At 45.4% G+C, this 22,332-nt stretch overlaps 2 protein-coding genes across 8 annotated transcripts; one reads left to right on the forward strand and one right to left on the reverse strand.

The window, feature by feature from the left end:
• The first annotated feature begins 253 nt into the window (after positions 1 to 253).
• On the forward strand, positions 254 to 13,037 carry LOC115122037 (ubinuclein-2-like). 7 transcript variants are annotated; one of them, XM_065010206.1, is made up of 17 exons: positions 254 to 891; positions 1,265 to 1,396; positions 1,518 to 1,625; positions 2,313 to 2,423; positions 2,526 to 2,632; positions 2,810 to 3,275; positions 3,891 to 3,961; positions 4,086 to 4,215; positions 4,385 to 4,491; positions 4,619 to 4,729; positions 7,993 to 8,136; positions 8,409 to 8,459; positions 8,577 to 8,622; positions 8,746 to 9,870; positions 10,310 to 10,514; positions 12,173 to 12,241; positions 12,443 to 13,037. In XM_065010206.1, exons 1-17 carry the CDS (start codon positions 580 to 582, stop codon positions 12,508 to 12,510), a joined length of 3,363 nt encoding a protein of 1,120 aa, XP_064866278.1. In that variant the 5' UTR covers positions 254 to 579; the 3' UTR covers positions 12,511 to 13,037. The 7 variants fall into 7 exon arrangements, with proteins under 7 accessions (XP_064866278.1, XP_064866279.1, XP_029507049.1 ...); XM_065010207.1 differs by having other exon boundaries at positions 12,464 to 13,037; XM_029651189.2 differs by having other exon boundaries at positions 8,577 to 8,619.
• Positions 13,038 to 13,270: 233 nt separating this feature from the next.
• On the reverse strand, positions 13,271 to 15,282 carry LOC115122039 (telomerase RNA component interacting RNase-like). Its single transcript, XM_029651194.2, has 3 exons — positions 14,463 to 15,282; positions 14,035 to 14,112; positions 13,271 to 13,931 (listed from the first exon to the last, which is right to left on the reverse strand). The coding sequence occupies exons 1-3, from the start codon at positions 14,730 to 14,732 to the stop codon at positions 13,827 to 13,829; spliced, it is 453 nt and encodes a 150-aa protein (XP_029507054.1). The 5' UTR covers positions 14,733 to 15,282; the 3' UTR covers positions 13,271 to 13,826.
• Between the last annotated feature and the right edge of the window lie 7,050 nt (positions 15,283 to 22,332).

The following is a 22,332-nucleotide window of genomic DNA, read 5'->3' on the forward strand; positions in this document are numbered from 1 at the left end:
GAATTTGTTGGTTTCAATGCATATTTTCTAATGAATGGTAGTCCTGTGTTAGTGCGTTCAGTCCAGGGAGAAGTGTTCAAAAGGAATCTCGTCAAAACATCCCGCGTGCCAGAGTCGGGGAACAATCGATTCTGCATATTCGCGCTAGTATGCAAAGTGGGCGGTTCTTGAAGGGCGTTCTCGCCCTATGATTGGTCAAAGACTGCTCCCTGACTGTTCTGTTTCCGCTTTCTTTTCGTACGCACGCCCAGTTACTACTCTCACTGAATAATGATAATAATGGTCAAGATGGCTACTTCAGATGCCTCCTTGCGGTAGCTACCGAACAATTTAATGGAAACAACTAAAACTACTCTTCCTCGTGATTTAAAGGCCCCGGAGTTAACCTGGGAGGTGCAGAAGATACCACTGTGTGGTTTAAGGCATTTTATTACCTGACATAGTTTACCATCTAGCTAGCTAACGTTAGTTGTCGAACATTCCCAATTTTAGATAGCAAGCTACAGTAACGTTAGTTCAGTGAAGTCTCGTCCTCCCTTGTGTGTTCCTACGGAGGGGCTCTGTGACAGTCAGCATCAAATGGCCGAACCGAGAAAAGTACCGTTTGTCACAATCTCTTCCTTTAACAACAATGCACCGCCTTCGGATTCAAAGCAACGCCGCCGGGAAGATGAGGCCGAAATCAGTTTGGGGGAAGATGGAGGGGGTGGAAGTGCAGCAACCAGGCCAGGAGGTGGTACTGGTGCTAGTCCATTCGGTATTGTGAAAGCCGGTGACGGGGATTCAGCGGAAACAAAACGTGTAACAGTGCGCTTGAACCTCTCCTTGCCCGAACCCAGCGAACGGGGATCTGCTGAATTCAACTACAGTGAACTTGTTCAATCTACTCAGGTAAAGACGTGAAATCAGTCAAGGCTACAAGTGATAACAGCAGTCTGGGCCGGTGAACGCGTAGGCAGCTTGAAGTGTAAGCTCTCGTGGCTATGGTGCTGTTGTCAACAAGAGCGATGTTGGCCAACTGTAGCTACAGTATTCTTAGATATGATGTAAGCATGCCAACTTCATGTAGGCAATAATATTCATCTAATTTTGATATGAATGTTTATATTACCGTTATATAAATCATATAATATGGTAATGACACATCTAGTTCCCATCTTTTAGAGGTACAACTTTTAAGATGACATTTTAAGCTACTAAGAATCCACTGTTGAACCCATTTTACCTACTCTTATTTCCTGACATGCCTGGTTGTCTCTTGAAGGTGAAGAAGCCTCCTGCTCCAGGACCTCCTAAAGACCTGACGCCAGCCCTGGACCCCAACGATCCCTTTGCAGACAACGAGAAGGAGAGAAAAGAAGTAGAGGCGCTCGCCAAGAAATTTGAGAGCAAATATGTAGATCCCTTTACTTTGTGGGGGAAACAAATAGGTCTACACATAGATCAAATAGATTGAATTAGTTTCATTTGCGTTGTATATTTTCACCTAGTCAACTGTAGTTGTTTGTTTCCTCTAGTCACAGGCCAATACAGGGAAAAAGAAGCGGAAGGACAGGGTGCAGGATCTCATCGACATTGGTTTTGGCTATGATGAGACTGACCCATTCATTGATAACTCTGAGGCTGTAAGTACCCTCTGTCTTCTCATATACTGCAGAATCCTTCCTTTGTGAACAGACTTAAGACTCATGTAAACAAGCATCAACATATGCTTTAACATATTTGCACGTTACCCCTAGCCCCTCTATCATAGATCATTTTTCATTAGCACATTGCATTCCTCTCTCCCATACTTGCTTATTAGTTTCTCTGCTGTTTGTAACCGGTTATGCCATGGCATTGTTGAATAGTATTTCCTGGTTGGCTTGAAGGGCATTCTAGAGCGTGCATTATTTCCCTATAATGCATGGCATATCAGCACGGTAGAATTCAATAGCTACAGTTCATTTTTACATGTTCTATGTTTGAGCTGCATTTGAAAGCAAAAGTTGATTTGAGAACAGTATTGGCATTGTTGAATTTGATTTTTATAATAGCAAGCTGTTTGTTTGGTTACCAAGGCAACTACTGTAGCTACTATATCAAGAAAACTTGCTAGCTACTTCAGTGGATGTTGAATGAATTTCTAACTGTAAATTTGTTAAATTATAGCCATGGTATAAAAGGGAAAACTCAGAAAATAATGCAACTCCATGGAAGGTTAGACCCACTCCACTAGCGTGTAGTCGAACACACCTTCCATGTTGTTTATTATTTTACAGAGAATACATAGCCCCTTGTTGATGATCCCTTAGCTACTTTCTTCCCCTCAGTATGATGAGCTGGTGCCAGCCTCCCTCAACACTAAGCTGGGAGGGTTCTACATCAACACTGGCACCCTGCAGTTCAGAGCAGCCTCCGAGTCAGAGGGAGAGGACTTCAAGGTGGGTTACACACACCTTTTCAATAAATGAACAAATGTTGTTCATTATTAAACTCTTTCTATATCATGTGACAAGCTCAGTTTTTGTTCCTCCTGTCTGTAGAAGTTGAAAGATGGTGAGGAGCGTGTGATAAAGAAGCGAATGAAAAAGCAAGATGGCAGTAACATGGATGAGAAAAAGCCCAGGAAGATCAGGATGCCAAAGCAAGGGTGAGCAATGTTCTACATCTGTTGTGCCACTTCTGAAGTTAACTGATGTATAAGCTCATATGATGTATGAACTTATTGCCTGACTTTGACTTGAGCCGTGCTTCATAGTTATGCTATGTGTCTATGGCTTGTAACAAGCTCCGTGTAGCAACTCAACGGTCCTATGTTATCTTCCAGAGTGTCTGGCCTGAATGTCCACCGGCCAGAGAAGAAGAAAAGGAAGAAGTTGATGAAGGACTCTCTGAATCTGGCTGCCATGCTCCGCCGCTTCACGCGGGAGAAGGAGGAGAACCGCAAGAAGAACCCCGGCCTGCCCCGTGGCCAGCACAATGCCAACAGTGCCCTGCTCAACGCACACCCTAAACCCAGCAACATCAGCATGGCCGATCTGGCTAACGACCCTGCCATGATGTCACTGCTGGGCTCAGCCAATAACAACGACATGCTGCAGGACATGATGGGCGACCTAGACTTTGGGCTGCTGGACTCTCCTCAGCCCCCCAGTCCTGCGCAGGGGGAGAACGGTGCTCCGGGTAGGGTCCAGGGTAGGGCCCAGGGGGCACAAGGAGGTCTCCTGCCCCCTCCTCCTCTGCCTAATGGACTGCCTGCCCCTCTCAGTAAGCGTATTGAGGACCTCCGTGTGGTAAGTGACTGACATCTTCAATCAAATCCAGTTATATTTCATATTTAGAGATATTTTAGGTCTTCAGTCAGTTTCTTTATTTGATTTGTAGGGTCTAAAGGCCCTCGCTGCTCGTTGAAAACGTTCAAGCACATTACATGGAATGCATTGATTTTTGTCCCCCCTTTAAAAACAAAGTGATTGTCACCATTCTGATATTTCCTTCCATAAAGAAACTGGAGTAACACATGCATTCTCTCAGAGGCACAAGTAGGAGTGAGAAGTAGAGGTTGCTGTGGCAACAAGAGAGCAGGGATGTTCTTTGAGGGAGATGAGGGGAAAACAAGTGCCAACTCTCTCTGACAGAACGGTGAGGGTGAAGGGAATGGGCAAGAGGGGAATATCAGGAAGAGGAGAGAAAGGTAGAGGAGTGGAGGCGGAGAGGAGAGGAGGCCAAGAGCAAGCGAGAGGTACTGTAATGAAGGAAGTCAAAAATAAAGGCTTAGAGGACAAGGTGAGGCTTAGAGGAGTGAAATGGCAGGCAATTGATTGATTTGCATTACATTTGTGTCCTTTTGAGCATACCATATTTTGTTTTAGAGAATCTCTGAAGTTGAATTATTCTCCAACTAACAGGCTTCTCATCAGTTTGATCAAGAGGGCAGGAAGAAGTTCTTCACGCTGGACATGAACAACATCCTACTGGAGTGAGTCTCTGCTCTGAGCTCTTTACAACAGAACAAACCCTCTTTCCTTCCCTGACCATCTCTCTGCATGTGTTAGTCAGTGTTGATCTCAATGTCTAACCCTCTTCTTCTGTGTGTTGGTCAGTATTGAGTTGCAGGTCCAGGAGCAGCCGGCAGCAGTGCGCTCTTCAGTCTACTCCCATCTTGAGGCCTTTGTGCCCTGCAACAAGGAGGCTCTGCTCAAACGCCTAAAGAAACTCAGCCTCAATATCCAGGTGTGTGTGTATGCACTAAAATGTTTGACATTTTATGTTTGTTTGTGTGTGTGCATAATATGCCTGTTATTCTCTTCTATCTAATTGTAGATTGTTTGTTAACGGAGTGTGTGGTGTCAGTGTCATCTGGTGTTTGTGATTGTAACCTTTTCCATCTTTTGTCATCCAGGATGACCGTCTGCGTGCTCCGCTACTGAAGCTGAAGTTAGCTGTGTGCAGCGTGATGCCAGAGCAGATTGCCAGATACAATATGGACTGCATTGCCAAAGTGGCCAAGTAAGGCCTTCTCCTTTCTTCTCCTGCATTCTGTTCACCTCTTATTTCTTCTCATACCTCCCCCTTTGTCCCTTGCTGTCTATTTTCCACTCCTTGTCAATATTATCACTGGGTTGTGTATTTACAGGCAGCAGTCAGAAGAGGGGGAAAAGAACGGGTCAGAAGAAGAGGATGAGGAGAAGCCTGGGAAGAGAGTGATGGGACCTCGCAAGAAGTTTGTCTGGGATGAGAAGCTCAGGTGAGCTCTCATTTGTGAATTTAACGTCATACAATTAATTTATATAGGGGTTTTGGTTTAGTGTAGTGATGGGACGTTTGACTCCTTTTACTGAATCCGATCTTTTCGACTCATTCCGTCAAATGAATGAATCTTTCGACTAATTTTGTTCATTTGAGTCAGTAATGCCCAGAGCATGCAGGACCCCAGCGAACGATAACTAAAAACTAGAAATAGTAATAATTCTACAAGCCTCTCGTTCATAGGTCATTCACCATAAGGGGCTTATTGGAGATGTCGTTTGTGACAGACTTGTAAAATGGTTCTTTAAACAATGTATATTTGTTGATTTGCTAGGTATACAAATATGATGTTTAAAGTTGGTGAGGGAGATAAGTCTCCAACTTCAGCGATTTTTGCAATTTGTTCCAGTCACAGGCAGCAGAGAACTGCAAGGAAAGGTGGCCAAATGAGGTCTTGGCTTTAGGGATGATCAGTGAGATACACCTGCTGGAGCGCGTGCTACGGGTGGGTGTTGCCATCGTGACCAGTGAACTGAGATAAGGCAGAACTTTACCTAGCATGGACTTGTAGATGACCTGGAGCTAGTGGGTCTGGCGACGAATATGTAGCGAGGACCAGCCGACTAGAGCATACAGGTCGCAGTGTTGGGTGGTATAAGGTGCTTTAGTAACAAAACGGATGGCACTGTGATAAACTGCATCCAGTTTGCCGAGTAGAGTATTGGATGCTATTTTGTAGATGACATCGTTGAGGATCGGTAGGATAGTCAGTTTTACTAGGGTAAGTTTGGCGGCGTGAGTGAAGGAGGCTTTGTTGCGGAATAGAAAGCAGACTCTAGATTTGATTTTAGATTGGAGATGTTTGATATGAGTCTGTAAGGAGAGTTTACAGTCTAGCCAAACACCTAGGTACTTATAGATGTCCACATATTCTAGGTCGGAACCATCCAGGGTGGTGATGCTAGTCGGGAGTGCGGGTGCAGGCAGCGAACGGTTGAAAAGCATGCATTTGGTTTTTACTAGCGTTTAAGAGCAGTTGGAGGCCACAGAAGGAGTGTTGTATGGCATTGAAGCTCGTTTGGAGGTTAGATAGCACAGTGTCCAAGGAAGGGCCAGAAGTATACAGAATGGTGTCGTCTGCGTAGAGGTGGATCAGGGAATCGCCCGCAGCAAGAGCAACATCATTGATATATACAGAGAAAAGAGTCGGCCCGAGAATTGAACCCTGTGGCACCCCCATAGAGACTGCCAGAGGACCGGACAACATGCCCTCCGATTTGACACACTGAACTCTGTTTGCAAAGTAGTTGGTGAACCAGGCAAGGCAGTCATTATAAAAACCGAGGCTACTGAGTGCGATAAGAATATGGTGACTGACAGAGTCGAAAGCCTTGGCCAGGTCAATGAAGACGGCTGCACAGTACTGTCTTATCGATGGCGGTTATGATATTGTTTAGTACCTTGAGCGTAGCTGAGGTGCACACGTGACCGGCTCGGAAACCAGATTGCACAGCGGAGAAGGTACGGTGGGATTCGAGATGGTCAGTGATCTGTTTGTTGACTAGGCTTTCGAAGACCTTAGATAGGCAGGGCAGGATGGATATAGGTCTGTAACAGTTATGGTCCAGGGTGTCTCCCCCTTTGAAGAGGGGGATGACTGCGGCAGCTTTCCAATCCTTGGGGATCTCAGACGATATGAAAAAGAGGTTGAACAGGCTGGTAATAGGGGTTGCGACAATGGTGGCGGATAGTTTCAGAAATAGAGGGTCCAGATTTTCAAGACCAGCTGATTTGTACGGGTCCAGGTTTTGCAGCTCTTTCAGAACATCTGCTATCTGGATTTGGGTAAAGGAGAAGCTGGGGAGGCTTGGGCGAGTAGCTGCGGGGGGGGCTGTTGGCCGAGGTTGGAGTAGCCAGGAGGAAGCCATGGCCAGCCGTTGAGAAATGCTTGTTGAAGTTTTCGATTATATCATGGATTTATCAGTGGTAACCGTGTTACCTAGCCTCAGTGCAGTGGGCAGCTGGGAGGAGGTGCTCTTGTTCTCCATGGACTTTACAGTGTCCCAGAACCTTTTGGAGTTAGAGATACAGGATGCAAATTTCTGCTTGAAAAAGCTGGCCTTTGCTTTCCTGACTGACTGCGTGTATTGGTTCCTGACTTCCCTGAACTTCCCTAAGGGAGTTAAGGCAATAAATAGGCCATAGTGGCGAAATAATTACAATTTAGCAATTAAACACTGATAGTTGTGCAGAAGATGAATGTGCAAGTAGAGATACTGTGGGGTGCAAAGGAGCAAAATAGATCAAATAAATAACATTATGGGGGATGGGCTAATTACAGATGGGCTATGTACAGGTGCAGTGATCTGTGAGCTGCTCTGGCAGCTGGTGCTTAAAGCTAGTGAGGGAGATATGAGTCTCCGGCTTCAGTGATATTTGCAGTTCGTTACAGTCATTGGCAGCAGAGAACTGTAAGGAAAGGCGGCCAAAGTAGGAATTGGCCTTGGGGGTGACCAGTGAAATATACCTGCTGGAGCGCGTGCTACAGATGGGTGCTGCTATGGTGACCAGTAAGCTGAGATAAGGCGGGGCTTTACCTAGCAAAGACTTATAGATGACCTGGAGCCAGTGGGTTTGGCGACAAATATGTAGCAAGGGCCAGCCAAGGAGAGCATACAGGTCGCAGTGGTGGGTAGTATGTGGGGCTTTGTTGACAAAACGGATGGCACTGTGATAGACTGCATCCAATTTGCTGAGTAGAGTATTGGAGGCTATTTTGTAAATGCAAACGCGTTATGAACGACTCTTGGCGGAATGCATTGCTTGAGTGGCGTGAGGGTGATAAGCACAATATCGTTCGCAGTTCACGACGATTTGAGTTTGTTGAACAGAAGCCATGTATCTTTTGGTTCTACAAAGCTGTGTCCATCATAGCATTCATTCTTGCACCATGCAATAATTTATTAGTTCTAAACATGTCTTTTTCTTTTCTATGCTGCCTGCAGCATGATCTATTTTACCTGCACTCATGACGAACAGTTGTTGGTCGGAGCACATCTCCGGAGTCACTGAAGGAGTGCGTATTAATCCTGCTGTAGAATTAAATGCAGCAAGTCAAATGAATGACTAAAATGAACGTGTCACTCAGAAAAGTGAATCATGACTCTCGAGTCAGTAAGACGAGTTGTCCAAAAATATAATTTGCCAACAGTGGAGCTGAAATTGTAATGCATAGTTGGTGGAACGTGTGTTGGTCTGTAGGATGTTGCTGTGTAACTTGGTGAGGGTGAAGCTGGGCTGCTATGAGCTGGAGGGCCAGAGCTCCCAGTCTCCAGAGGACTATCTCAAGGCCTTCATGGAGACTGAGGTGAAACCACTGTGGCCCAAGGGCTGGATGCAGGGCAGGTCAGTATGCATGTTTACATAAAATAATACAATTTGACCATTTAACCTAGTTTGCATTTCACCACACCACATGGGGCGGCAGGTAGCCTAGTGGTTATAGCTTTGGGCCAGTAACCAAAAGGTTACTGGATCAAATCCATGAACTGACAAGGTAAAAATCCCTGAACAAGACAGTTAACCCACTGTTCCCTGGTAGGCCGTCATTGTAAATAAGAATTTGACTGACTTGCCTAGTTAAATAAAGGTTTAAAAAATCTCTCCACTCTCCTCAGGATGCTATTCAAAGAGAGCCTCATGGTTCATTGTCACCTCACTGGCAATCCGTGAGTCATTACTTTGATATACTCTGCTTATTTTAAAAATCACTATATTAAAGTGAAGGTTAACACTGGTGTTCTTCATTATGCACTCTTTTTCCTTTTGATTTCACTGTTATCCAGAGCCAAGAAAAAGATGGTTCCTACTCCCAAGTCTAAACCCAAGGTTGTTGTTTTGCAGTCTGATGCATTGCTTGCATGCTTGACATTTCAATACCATTTGTTGTTTGAATAGATTTAGATCACACTAATTGTTTGCTCTTTCTATCTCCTATGTTGTTTGGTGATCCAGGAGGGTAGTTGGGTCCAGAGATCCACCCCCTCAGTTGGTGCGACCCCTTCCCCTGCAGCCCCAGTGGCCTGCCGGCCCTCCCAGTCCCCCGCTGAGACCATCTGTCTGCTGGACTCCCTGGATGAAGAGCTGACCGCCCCCGCCCTGGATTCCATCTCCCAGGCCCTGGCCCTCCTCAGCAATGCAGCCAAAGGCCTGGTCCAAGGGGACAGTCCCCCCTCCCCTGATAGGCCCAAGACTGCCCCGTCCTCCCTCCATGCCTCACCTCTCCTCCAGAAGCACAAGAAGAGCACCATCAACACGCCCAGCTCCAACACACCTCTCTTCGTCTCTACCTCCTCCTCCCCCTCCTCTCTCTCTCGGCCTCCCACCGTCTCCCCTTCTCTGTCCTCAGCGAGGAGTGAGGGGTTGGGGTCGATGAAGGGTGGAGGTGCTCTGGCTCAGGCTCACAGACAATCAGTGCAGAGCACTCAGAGGCTTGCTGGGACTGGACTGAGTAAAGCCAATGCTCCCGGCTCTCACTCCCAGCTTAAGCCGCGGCCGCCCCCCAATCAGAAGGGCTTTGGCAGCAATAATACTAAAGCCAACAGTGGTGACACCCCCCTCTCCTCCCCTTCTCCCTCCTTCTCCCACTCTCTCTTAGGAGCCCAAGCTCAGCAGCAGTCCAACTTCATCACCCCCATGCAGGCCACTCTCACCAAGTCCTCCCACAGCAGCACCTCGCCCATCATCAAACTCACCCCTCGCCTCCCCAACCCCTTAACGCCCACCACCTTCTCACCCTCCACCAATCCCAGGCCTCAGGCAGCTTCCAGTATGCACCAGTACTCCTCCAAAAGCCCAGCAGGGTTCCGCCCACCATTCTCAGGTGCTCCGGGAGGGCCAGCCAAACTTGTCCAGGGCAGCTACACCCCTCCAGGAGGGCAGAAGACCCCCTCTCAGATCATCAGCAGCGCCAACACCAGCCTTACCAACACCTCATCCATCAGCAAGCATTCGGGATCCAGTCCCTCCCCTACCACAACCTCGGCCAATCAGCGACAAAGGCCGGCAGGTGGAACCATTCAGGGGGCTAAGCCTATTAAATCTGTATCCACACAGTCTGTCTCTTCTCAGTTGCCACAGGTAAGTGAGAAATAAGAGATGGTAGCTGGGTGGGACAAGGTCATGATGGAGCAAATGTTCAAAATGAGTTTGTCTACTGTTGTCTGTATATTGATGTATTTTATCTCTGTTTGTATATGTTGTCTGTTGGTCTATATTTCTAATTAAAAATTGGGTGGTTCGAGCCCTGAATGCTGTAAGTCGTGGTGTATCAGACCGTATACCACTAGAATGACAAAACATTTATTTTTACTGCTCTAATTACGTTGGTAACCCGTTTATAATAGCAATAAAGGCACCTTAGGGGGTTATGGTATATTGCCAATATACCACGGCTAAGGGCTTTATCCAGGCACTCCGCAGTGCGTCGTGCATAAGAACAGCCCGTAGCTGTGGATTATTGGCCATATACCACACCCCCTCGGGCCTTATTGCTTAATTATATGCCTTTGTTCTCCAGGTGTCCTCAGCCAGCAGCAGTCTTCTTGGCTCTGCTCCGTCTCTCCCACTGGGCTTTGGGATGTTGGGGGGGCTGGTTCCTGTGTCCCTGCCCTTCCAGTTTCCTTCACTCTTAAACCTGCCCCCATTAGGGGGCACCGCTGGCTCCAGCACCGGGGTCAGCGGCTCCTCAACCAGCAACAGCTCAGCATTCTCCCTGACCCAGAGTGAGTGACACAGCCAGTCCACAGAAACATGAATAAACTAAAATGTACAGTGCTTTCGGAAAGTATTCAGACCCCTTCACTTTTTCCACATTTTGTTACATTACAGCCTTAATCTACACACAATACCCCATAATGAAAACAGGTTGTTAGAAATGTTTGCAAATGTATTAAAAATACAAATAAACTAACTTATTTACATAAGTATTTAGAACCTTTGCTATAAGACTGGAAATTGATCTCAGGTGCATCCTGTTTGCATTGATCATCTTTGAGATGTTTCTGCAACTTGATTGGAGCCCACCTGTGGTAAATTCAATTGATTGGACATGATTTGGAAAGGCACCAACCTGTCTATATAAGGTCCCACAGTTGACAGTGCATGTCAGAGCCAAAACCAAGCCATGAGGTCGAAGGAATCGTCCGTAGATTGTTTTGAGGCACAGATCTGGGGAAGGCTACCAAAAATGTCTGCAGCATTGAAGGTCCCCAAGAACACAGTGGCCTCCATCATTGTTAAATGTAAGAAGTTTGGAACCACCAAGACTCTTCCTAGAGCTGATAACTGTTGAGCAGTCGGGGGAGAATTGAGCAATCGGGGGAGAAGGGCCTTGGTGGTGACCAAGAACCCGATGGTCACTCTGACAGAGCTCCAGAGTTGCTTTGTGGAGATGGGAGAACCTTCCAGAAGGACAACCATCTCTGCAGCACTCTACCAATCAGGCCTTTATGGTAGAGTGCCCAGACAGAAGCCACTCCTCAGTAAAAGGCACGACAGCCCACTTGGACTTTGCCAAAAGGCACCTAAAGAACTCTTTGGCCTGAATGTCAAGTGTCACATCTGGAGAAACCACTCATCACCTGGCCAATACCATCCATATGGGGAATCATGGTCTTGGCAGCATCATGCTGTGGGGATGTTTTTCAGTGGCAGGGACTGGGAGACTAGTCAGGATCAAGGGAAAGATGAACGGTGCAAAATACAGAGAGAGCCTTAATGAAAACCTACTGCAGAGCGCTCAGGACGATTGTAGCGTCGTACCCAAGAAGACTCGAAGCTGTAATTGCTGGCAAAGGTGCTTCAACAAAATACTGAGTAACGGGTCTGAATACTTATTTAAATGTGAAGTTTCAATTCTTTTTGCAAAAATTTGCCCAAACCCTTTTTTTGCTTTATCATAAGTTATTGTGTGTAGATTGATAGGGAGGGGGGTGATTTAATCAATTTTAGAATAAGGCTGTAACGTAGCAAAAGATGAATGTAGAACAGCTGATCGAGATGGTTGCTTTAGTATGTTGATGTCTGGGTATGTGTATAGTTTGTTTTTGTGTATTTTATGTTGTTGGACCATTGTGTTAAATCCCCATGCTGTGTCTGGAAGCCTGCAATGTTTTTCTCCATTGTCTGACATTCTCCCATATTGTTTCTTTGGTTCATTCCTCCCCTTATCCCTCTGTGCCTCTTCTTTTAAATGTTATTCTTCCATTAATCTCCTGTGATCTTACATCCATTTACTATTTGACCTGGCTCTTTTCCTTTCAACCTGTTTCTTCTGTCTTGCTTCCCATTCTTGTTTCGTCTACACTGCCTTTCCTATCTCACCATGCCCTTGACCTACACTCTCCTGTGTCATCTCCTCCTCCCTCCCATCTCTCCTCAGATCTGTTAAAGAGTCTCCAGTCAGGGTCTCAGGTTGCTCTGCCTCCTCACTTACAGCTCGCTTTCTCAGGTAAAATCTGCCCTTCCCTGTGACCCCGCTCTTTCCTCTCAGCCCACTGTCACTTCAAAAGTATTTTTTTCCCTTCTTGGGGACATCTTCTCTGTCTGTCCCTCCGTAGTCTTTGTGCATGCCTGTCGCTTTCGTCATGTCGGTGGTTGTCATTTGTGTTTAGTTGAAATATTTGTTTTTGTTTCCTATCAATATTTCAAGAACTCTACTCTTCCTGTCCAGATGTCAATCAAACCCAAGGAGGGGATGTGAAGAGGAAGTCTCTTTGACCACGCCTGTTTGGAACACTGAGGACATCCACTATGATGACAGCTATCAGGACAAATCAGGAACTAGGACGACTTTGAATGACTAACAGAAACTGCCCAAACACAGGATGGGGTTGAAATGGGGAATTGGACCCTCTCGATAATCTTCCGGCTGTTACTTATTTTTTAAACAGCAATTTGATAATTGTTTAAATATTGTACATTTTAAGGCTTAATGACAAGTTTGTTTTTGTCAATGTTTACAGAACAGACCTTTATCACTGTGGTCAGGGAGGGAGAATGAATGAGAGGTCTACTTGTTGGTGTGTATGTGTGAATGCACTTTTCTTTAGCGTCAGTGTGCAACCCTCCCTCTCTGATACCTGGGTTAGTGTGTCTATTTGGTGCTTTTTTTTCTCAATGTAATTATCTAGACCTGTAAGAAATGTTACTAAATGCGAACGTTGTTGAATTTGTTTAGGGACCGGAGCTGTATTTTGTTGCTGTACATAACTCCACCAAATTCAATAAAAACAAGCCATGATCTATGCAGGATTATAACAAAATGGTATATTGGTGACTTTCTATGGTCATCAGCACGGGTAATTCTGTTCCCTCATGTCTTGTGCCTTCACTCGCTTTCATGAAGTGCTACACTCCATAACTTGTAAAAATGGAAAACAAGCCAATAACATCCACATAGTGAAAAGTTAGTCTATCAGCTCTTAAAATCCACAAATGGTCAGCATTGCAAAGAAACACTTTACCATGCTACCTGGAGTCTGATTAATCAAATGTTTATTTGACGGGTAACAATCTAACCGGAGACACTACCTGACGGTTGCTTATCCAAAGCAGCCCAAAAGGTCAAATTAATCAACACAAGGCTGCACAACTTTCTGTGCCTCCACCAGAAGTTCTTTAGGGTTCTGGGTCCAGACAAAGCCAACACACCCAAGGCACAACACACAGGTCAATGGGCGGTGCTTATAATTTCAACTTCAGCTGACATCAAATGCTCAAATCTCAAACTCAAAATATTACTCAACTTATTCCAGGAGCTACAATCCTGACAGTATAACCCTTAAATAATCAAGCAGGACCAGTAATGTACTCCAATACAATCCCAAAAGCCTTTAACTCTACATCAAAATGCTATTGCCCCATACAGCACACAAGCTAACATTCATTTAAACCCAAAAAGAAAACAGGAAAAACAAGATTAAACATTAAAATAGGTGATCGCTTCTACAGCTGTAAAGAGTCTGGCAGTATGCAGAAGGTTTGATGGCTGTCCCAATCACTGTTGGTTTCTTTCTAAAAAGGTCCTCCAGAGTCTATTTGACCAGAGGCCTGGTTTTGTCATCATCGCCACACTGGTGGGCTTTATACTTTTTCACCTCTGCCATGTATTTTGTCCAGGCATCCCCCTTGCCCTCCATCTGGAAAACAGAATACATAATTACACAATGGTTTAGAAGGCAAGTGGTTTTTCATGAAGACAATGTCATGACAAAATTATCAGGAAAAAAATATTTCTTGAACCTCAGGGTCCACTTTCTGTTTCTTCGCAACCATGCCAGTCTTGAGGGCCAATTTAGAGCCACCTCTGCGCTTCCCCACCTGGGTTAGGGGATAGAAGACTGAAACCGTTATACGAGCCCTTGCAGGTGGACTGCCAATGATGGAGACTACACAAGACGAGAGAACAAAGAAAAAGCCTATGTTATCACCGAAAACATTCCTGAAGTCGAGTAGCTAATGAATGCTTTCCAATGTCTAGACCTGATGTGGATCTCAGGTTACTTGGTGACATTGCAGTGCACCTCTTCACGTGTGAATGTATCCCTCTATGGTGATGTAACTATACACTAACGTGAGCTGTGTGTGGTGGATAAAAAAAAAGGTTAATTTGTTAATTGAGACATTGCCATTGGCTACAATCTATAGCTAACAACAGCCAAACCCCTTACAAAGCTGGTCACACTTGGAGTCTTCTTTTCCTGTGTCGACTGTCCGTCAGCAGTACTGTTATCACCGCATTCTTGGTCCATTTCTTTTTTCATTTTTTCTTCCTCCATTTTTTTCTTGAACATCTCCATAAAGCTTCCATCATTAGCAAATGAATTGGCCGCCGCTGCTTTGCTGACTCCCGGTGCAGGACTGGCTGGCGACCCCGGGCTGTTACTGCTCGAATCGCTGCTGTTTTGATGTCTTCTGCTGTATCCACGCTTCGGATCCATGTTAGCTTTTTTTATGTAGAAGGGCTCAGTTCCTTTAGGGCTTTCTGCAACTAGTGGTGTGCTCTCTGGTCGTTCTGTGTCAACGTAAACTAAAGCCGGCTAGCTACTTGACAAAAAAATGCTATCGGAGACAGAGACTACACCCGAACCCCAAACAAAACAACAAACTTCGAAAGTAGCTAGCATACGAAGCCGTCTAATTAAACACGTGGAAATCCAGAAATTAATCGGAGCCACACTTGTCCGTCTCCCAGCGAGCTAGCACAGGTCCTCACGGCAAAAAAACGCAGGCTTGTTGTTGGTGGCTAGCTAACGTTAGCGTTGTATCTAGCTAGCTATTCGAAAAATGTCAACTAGCTAATGACCAAACAATTGTGTCATGAGTAGCTAAACTAGTGCAAAACACAAATCAACCACATTATATATATATATATAATAAAAAAATTCAAACGACTCTCAAAGCTAAGTATATTACTGATATATTGGCTACATTTGTCCAGATGTGGTTTTCTTTCACATGTTATCGGCCATGTTGAATTTCGGCTTATCATTTACGTCAGCACGTCAATATTCTATGGTATTATGGCGGTCCGCAAACATTCGTTAGAGGTGCATGCCGCCACCTACTGTGTGGGCGGTGTCAGTTTAATGTTCTGGAGTGTGAATTCAATACAGTTCTTGAAATAACTAGGCAAGTCAGTTAAGAACTAATTCTTATTTACAATGACAACCTACACCAGCCAAACTCGGACAAAGTTGAGCCAATTGTGCACGCCACCCTAAGGGACGCCCAATCACAGCCAGTTATGAGACAGCCTGGATATGAACTAGGGTGTCTGTATTGACGCCTCAAGCACTGAGATGCAGTGTATGTGTGTGAGTTTTTGTAACAACGCGGCTCGTGGGAAGTGACAAAGAGCTCTTATAGGACCAGGGCACAAATAATAAATTAATAATCAATAATTTTGCTCTTTATTTAACCATCTTACATATAAAACCTTATTTGTTAATCGAAAATGTTGGATTCGCTCAGGAATGAGATGCATTTTTTCTCCTAGAGATTAACGTACTTTGGTGCGAAAAGTGCAAATCAATCCCAGAACATCTAAGGACCTTGTGAAGATGCTGGAGGAAACAGGTACAAAAGTATCTATATCCACAGTAAAAACAAGTCCTATATCGACATAACCCGAAAGGCCGCTCAGCAAGGAAGAAGCCACTGCTCCAAAACCGCCATAAAAAAGCCAGACTACGGTTTGCAACTGCACATGAGGACAAAGATTGTACTTTTTGGAGAATTGTCTGAAACAAAAATAGAACTGTTAACCACTGCGCCACCCGGGAGGCCCATTATGTATGGGGGAGGCTTGCAAGCTGAAGAACACCATCCCAACTGTGAAGCACGGGGGTGGCAGCATCATGTTGTGGGGGTGCTTTGCTGCAGGTAGGAAAATGTTGTGGATATATCATTTTTTGTTGTTGTTGAATTTTACCCCTTTTTCTCCCCAATTTCGTGGTATCCAATGGTTGTAGTAGCTACTATCTTGTCTCATCGCTACAACTCCCGTACGGGCTCGGGAGAGACGAAGGTTGAAAGTCATGCGTCCTCCGATACACAACTCAACCAGCCGTACTGCTTCTTAACACAGCGCGCATCCAACCCGGAAGCCAGCCGCACCAATGTGTCGGAGGAAACACCGTGCACCTGGCAACCTTGGTTAGTGCGCACTGCGCCCGGCCCGCCACAGGAGTCGCTGGTGCGCGATGAGACAAGGACATCCCTACCGACCAAGCCCTCCCTAACCCGGACGACGCTAGGCCAATTGTGCGTCACCCGTTACGACAGAGCCTGGGCGCGAACCCAGGGACTCTGATGGCACAGCTGTCGCTGCAGTACAGCACCCTTAACCACTGCGCCACCCCGGAGGCCCATGTTGTGGATATATTGAAGCAACATCTCAAGACATCAGTCAGGAAGTTAAAGCTTTTTCGCAAATGGGTCTTCCAAATGGACAATGACCCCAAGCATAGTTCCAAAGTTGTGGCAAAATGGCTTAAGGACAACAAAGTCAAGGTACTGGAGTGGCCATCACAAAGCACTGACCTCAATCCTATAGAAAATTTGTGGGCAGAACTGAAAAAGCGTGTGTGAGCAAGGAGGCCTACAAACCTGACTCAGTTACCCCAGCTCTGTCAAGAGGAATGGGCCAAAATTCGCCCAACTTATTGTGGGAAGCTTGTGGAAGGCTACCGAAATATTTGACCCAAGTTAAACAATTTAAAGGCAATGCTACCAAATACTAATTGAGTGTATGTAAACTTCTGACCCACTGGGAATGTGATGAAATAAATAAAATCTGAAATAAATCATTCTCTCTACTATTATTCTGACGTTTCACATTCTTAAAATAAAGTGGTGATCCTAACTGACCTAAGACAGGGAATTTTTACAAGGATTAAATGTCAGGAATTGTGAAAAACTGAGTTTAAATGTATTTGGCTAAGGTGCATATGAACTTCCGACTTCAACTGTACATACCCCAACCAGAAGCCATGGATTACAGGCAACATCCGCACTGAGGTAAAGGATAGAGCTGCCGCTTTCAAGAAGCTTATATGAAATCCGGCTATGCCCTCCGACGAACCGGCTATGCCCTCCGACGAGCTTGCAAACTATTACAGACTACGAAGGGATGCACAGCCCGAGCTGCCCAGTGACAGAAGCCTACCAGATGAGCTAAATTATTTCTATGCTCGCTTCGAGGCAAGTAACACTGAAACATTCATGAGAGCATCAGCTGTTCCGGACGACTGTGTGATTACGCTCTCTGTGACTAAAACCTTTCAACATGTCAATATTCAGGCCGCAGGGCCATACGGATTACCATGACGTGTACTCCGAGGATGCGCTAACCAACTGGCAAGCGTCTTCACTGGAATTTTCAACCTGAGTCTGTAATGCCAACATGTTTCAATCAGACCACCATAGTCCCTGTAACCACAACCATCAAGGTAACCTATCTAAATGACTATCGCTACGTAGCACTCACAACTGTAGCCATGGAATGCTTTAAAAAGGCTGGTCATGACTCACATCAACACCATCATCCCAGACACCCTGGAGCCCCTTCAATTCGCATACAGCCCAAACAGATAGCACAATTTGTATTGCACTCCACACTGCTCTTTCCCACTTGGACAAAAGGAACACCTACGTGAGAATGCTGGTCATTGACTACAGCTCAGCGTTCAGCAACATTGTGCCCGCCAAGCTCATCACTAAGCTAAGGACCCTGAGACTGAACACCTCCCTCTGAAACTGGATTCTGGGCTTTCTGCCGGGATGCCCCCAGGTGGTGATGGAAGACAACAACACATCCGACACACTGACCCTCAACATGGGGGCCCCCCAGGGGTGCGTGCTTAGTCCTGTCCTGTACTCCTTGTTCACCCATGACTGCGTGGTCACTCAAGATTTCAACACCATCATTAAGTTTGCAGACAACTAAGGTGGTAGTGGAAGGCCCTAAAAATGTTGAAAGACTACAGCCACCCAAATCATAGACTAGTCTCTCTGCCGCAAGGCAAGATGTACCGATGCACCATGTCTGGAACCAACAGGACCCTGAACATGTACATTCGTGGCCAAAAGTTTTGAGAATGACACAAATATTAATTTCCACAAAGTTTGCTGCTTCAGTGTCTTTAAATATTTTTGTCAGATGTTACTATGGAATACTGAAGTGTAATTACAAGTATTTCATAAGTGTCAAAGGCCTTTATTGACAATTACATGAAGTTGATGCAAAGAGTCAATATTTGCACTGTTGACCCTTCTTTTTCAAGACCTCTGCAATCCACCCTGGGATGCTGTCAATTAACTTCTGGGCCACATCCTGACTGATGGCAGCCCATTCTTGCATAATCAATGCTTGAAGTTTGTCAGAATTTGTGGGGTTTTGTTTGTCCACCCGCCTCTTGAGGATTGACCACAAGTTCTCAATGGGATTAAGGTCTGGGGAGTTTCCTGGCCATGGACCCAAAATATCGCTATTTTGTTCCCCGAGCCACTTAGTTATCACTTTTGCCTTATGGCAAGGTGCTCCATCATGCTGAAAAAGGCATTGTTCACCACCGAACTGTTCCTGGATGGTTGGGAGAAGTTGCTCACGGAGGATGTGTTGGTACCATTCTTTATTCATGGCTGTGTTCTTAGGCAAAATTGTGAGTGAGCCCACTCCCTTGGCTGAGAAGCAACCCCACACATTAATCAAATCAAATTTATTTATATAGCCCTTCGTACATCAGCTGATATCTCAAAGTGCTGTACAGAAACCCAGCCTAAAACCCCAAACAGCAAGCAATGCAGGTGTAGAAGCACGGTGGCTAGGAAAAACTCCCTAGAAAGGCCAAAACCTAGGAAGAAACCTAGAGAGGAACCAGGCTATGTGGGGTGGCCAGTCCTCTTCTGGCTGTGCCGGGTGGAGATTATAACAGAACATGGCCAAGATGTTCAAATGTTCATAAATGACCAGCATGGTGGAATAATAATAAGGCAGAACAGTTGAAACTGGAGCAGCAGCACGGTCAGGTGGACTGGGGACAGCAAGGAGTCATCATGTCAGGTAGTCCTGGGGCACGGTCCTAGGGCTCAGGTCAGTTGAAACTGGAGCAGCAGCACGGCCAGGTGGACTGGGGACAGCAAGGAGTCATCATGTCAGGTAGTCCTGGGGCATGGTCCTAGGGCTCAGGTCCTCCGAGAGAGAGAAAGAAAGAGAGAAGGAGAGAATTAGAGAACGCACACTTAGATTCACACAGGACACCGAATAGGACAGGAGAAGTACTCCAGATATAACAAACTGACCCTAGCCCCCCGACACATAAACTACAGAAGCATAAATACTGGAGGCTGAGACAGGAGCGGTCAGGAGACACTGTGGCCCCATCCGAGGACACCCCCGGACAGGGCCAAACAGGAATGGTCTCAGGATGCTTTAATGTTGGCATGACACAGGACTGATGGTAGCGCTCACCTTGTCTTCTCCAGACAAGCTTTTTTCAGGATGCCCCAAACAATCGGAAAGGAGATTCATCAAATGACTTTACCCCAGTCCTCAGCAGTCCAATCCCTGTACCTTTAGCAGAATATCAGTCTGTCCCTGATGTTTCTCCTGGAGAGAAGTGGCTTCTTTGCTGCCCTTCTTGACACCAGGCCATCCTCCAAAAGTCTTTGCCTCACTGTGCGAGACGGTCCTGGCGCTTTCTGGACTTTCTTGGGCACCCTGAAGCCTTCTTCACAACATTTGAACCGCTCTCCTTAATGTTCTTGATGATCCGATAAATGGTTGATTTAGGTGCAATCTTACTGGCAGCAATATCCTTGCCTGTGAAGCCCTTTTTGTGCAAAGCAATGAGGACGGCACATGTTTCCTTGCAGGTAACCATGGTTGACAGAGGAAGAACAATGATTCCATGCACCACCCTCCTTTTGAAGCTTCCAGCCTGTTATTCGAACTCAATCAGCATAACAGAGTAATCTCCAGCCTTGTCCTCGTCAGCACTCACACCTGTGTTAACGAGGGAATCACTGACATGATGTCAGCTGGTCCTTTTGTGGCAGGGCTGAAATGCAGTGGAAATGTTTTTTGGGGATTCAGTTCATTTTCATGGCAAAGAGGGACTTTGCAATTAATTGCAATTCATCTGATCACTCTTCATAACATTCTGGAGTATATGCAAATTGCCATCATACAAACTGAGGCAGCAGACTTAATATTTGTGTCATTCTCAAAAGTTTTGGCTACGACTGCACATATCTACCTTATACCCCTACACATTGACTCAGTACTGGTACCCATTATATATAGCCAAGTTATCGTTATTCATTGTGCATCTTTTATTACTTGTTTTACTTTTCTATTATTTCTCTATTTTCTTTCTCTCTGCATTGTTAGGAAGGGTCTGTAAGTAAGCATTTCACTGTTAGTCCACACCGGTTGTTTACGAAGCATGTGACAAATACAATGTCATTTGATCCTACACCAGGCCGGCAGCCAGGAGGACAGGACACTGTCTATCGTTCAACACACCTTGGATCTCTTCTAAAGTAAAATCTTGTAAATCAAAGTATTTCTTTGCAGCTACCACCACATGTATGTTTTGTGATTTCCGGGGTAGAGTTGACAACCATGGCTATTGTAAGGGTAAAATTAGAATTACTTTAAGGTTTAAATAAATGATAGGTGTGTACAATCCTGTTACTCTGATTGTGAAAGTTGCTGTTTTCACATTACTCTGTACCTAATTCACCATGGCTGTGCACATCTCATGTTCTTACTCCTACCCTCTGTACTCTGAAACTTGTATGAACGAAGTCTCTCCTTATCCTCTATTCTAAGAACAAACAGTTCTTAGTACACGCAGGAGAACACAGAAGACTCCGAATATTTGGCCACCTCATCCAGTAGATATCTGTTAGTTCGACACATTGAGACAGTTGTGGTGGATTTAGGAAATGTTACAAGGTTGGGCTATACAGTGGGGAGAACAAGTATTTGATACACTGCCGATTTTGCAGGTTTTCCTACATACAAAGCATGTAGAGGTGTGTAATTTTGATCATAGGTACACTATGATAAAACTGTGAGAGACGGAATCTAAAACAAAAATCCAGAAAATCACATTGTATGATTTTTAAGTAATTAATTTGCATTTTATTGCATGACATTAGTATTTGATCACCTACCAACCAGTAAGAATTCTGTCTCTCACAGACCTGTTAGTTTTTCTTTAAGAAGCTCTCCTGTTTTCCACTCATTACCTGTATTAACTGCACCTGTTTGAACTCGTTACCTGTATAAAATACATCTGTCCATACACTCAATCAAACAGACTCCAACCTCTCCACAATGGTCAAGACCAGAGAGCTGTGTAAGGACATCAGGGAAAAAATTGTAGACCTGCACAACGCTGGGATGGGCTACAGGACAATAGGCAAGCAGCTTGGTGAGAAGGCAACAACTGTTGGCGCAATTATTAGAAAATGGAAGAAGTTCAAGATGACGGTCAATCACCCTCGGTCTGGGGCTCCATGCAAGATCTCACCTCGTGGGGCATCAATGATCATGAGGAAGGTGAGGGATCAGCCCAGAACTACACGGCAGGACCTGGTCAATGACCTGAAGAGAGCTGGGACCACAGTCTCAAAGAAAACCATTAGTAACACACTACGCCATCATGGATTAAAATCCTGCAACGCACGCAAGGTCCCCCTGCTCAAGCCAGCGCATGTCCAGGCCCGTCTGAAGTTTGCCAATGACCATCTGGATGATCCAGAGGAGGAATGGGAGAAGGTCATGTGGTCTGATGAGACAAAAATATAACTTTTTGGTCTAAACTCCACTCGCCGTGTTTGGAGGAAGAAGAAGGATGAGTATAACCCCAAGAACACCATCCCAACTGTGAAGCATGGAGGTGGAAACATCATTCTTTGGGGATGCTTTTCTGCAAAGGGGACAGGACGACTGCACCGTATTGATGGGAGGATGGATGGGCCATGTATCGCGAGATCTTGGCCAACAACCTCCTTCCCTCAGTAAGA

This window comes from Oncorhynchus nerka, linkage group LG26 (assembly GCF_034236695.1).
Source record: "Oncorhynchus nerka isolate Pitt River linkage group LG26, Oner_Uvic_2.0, whole genome shotgun sequence".
NCBI classification, from domain to species: Eukaryota; Metazoa; Chordata; class Actinopteri; order Salmoniformes; family Salmonidae; genus Oncorhynchus; species Oncorhynchus nerka.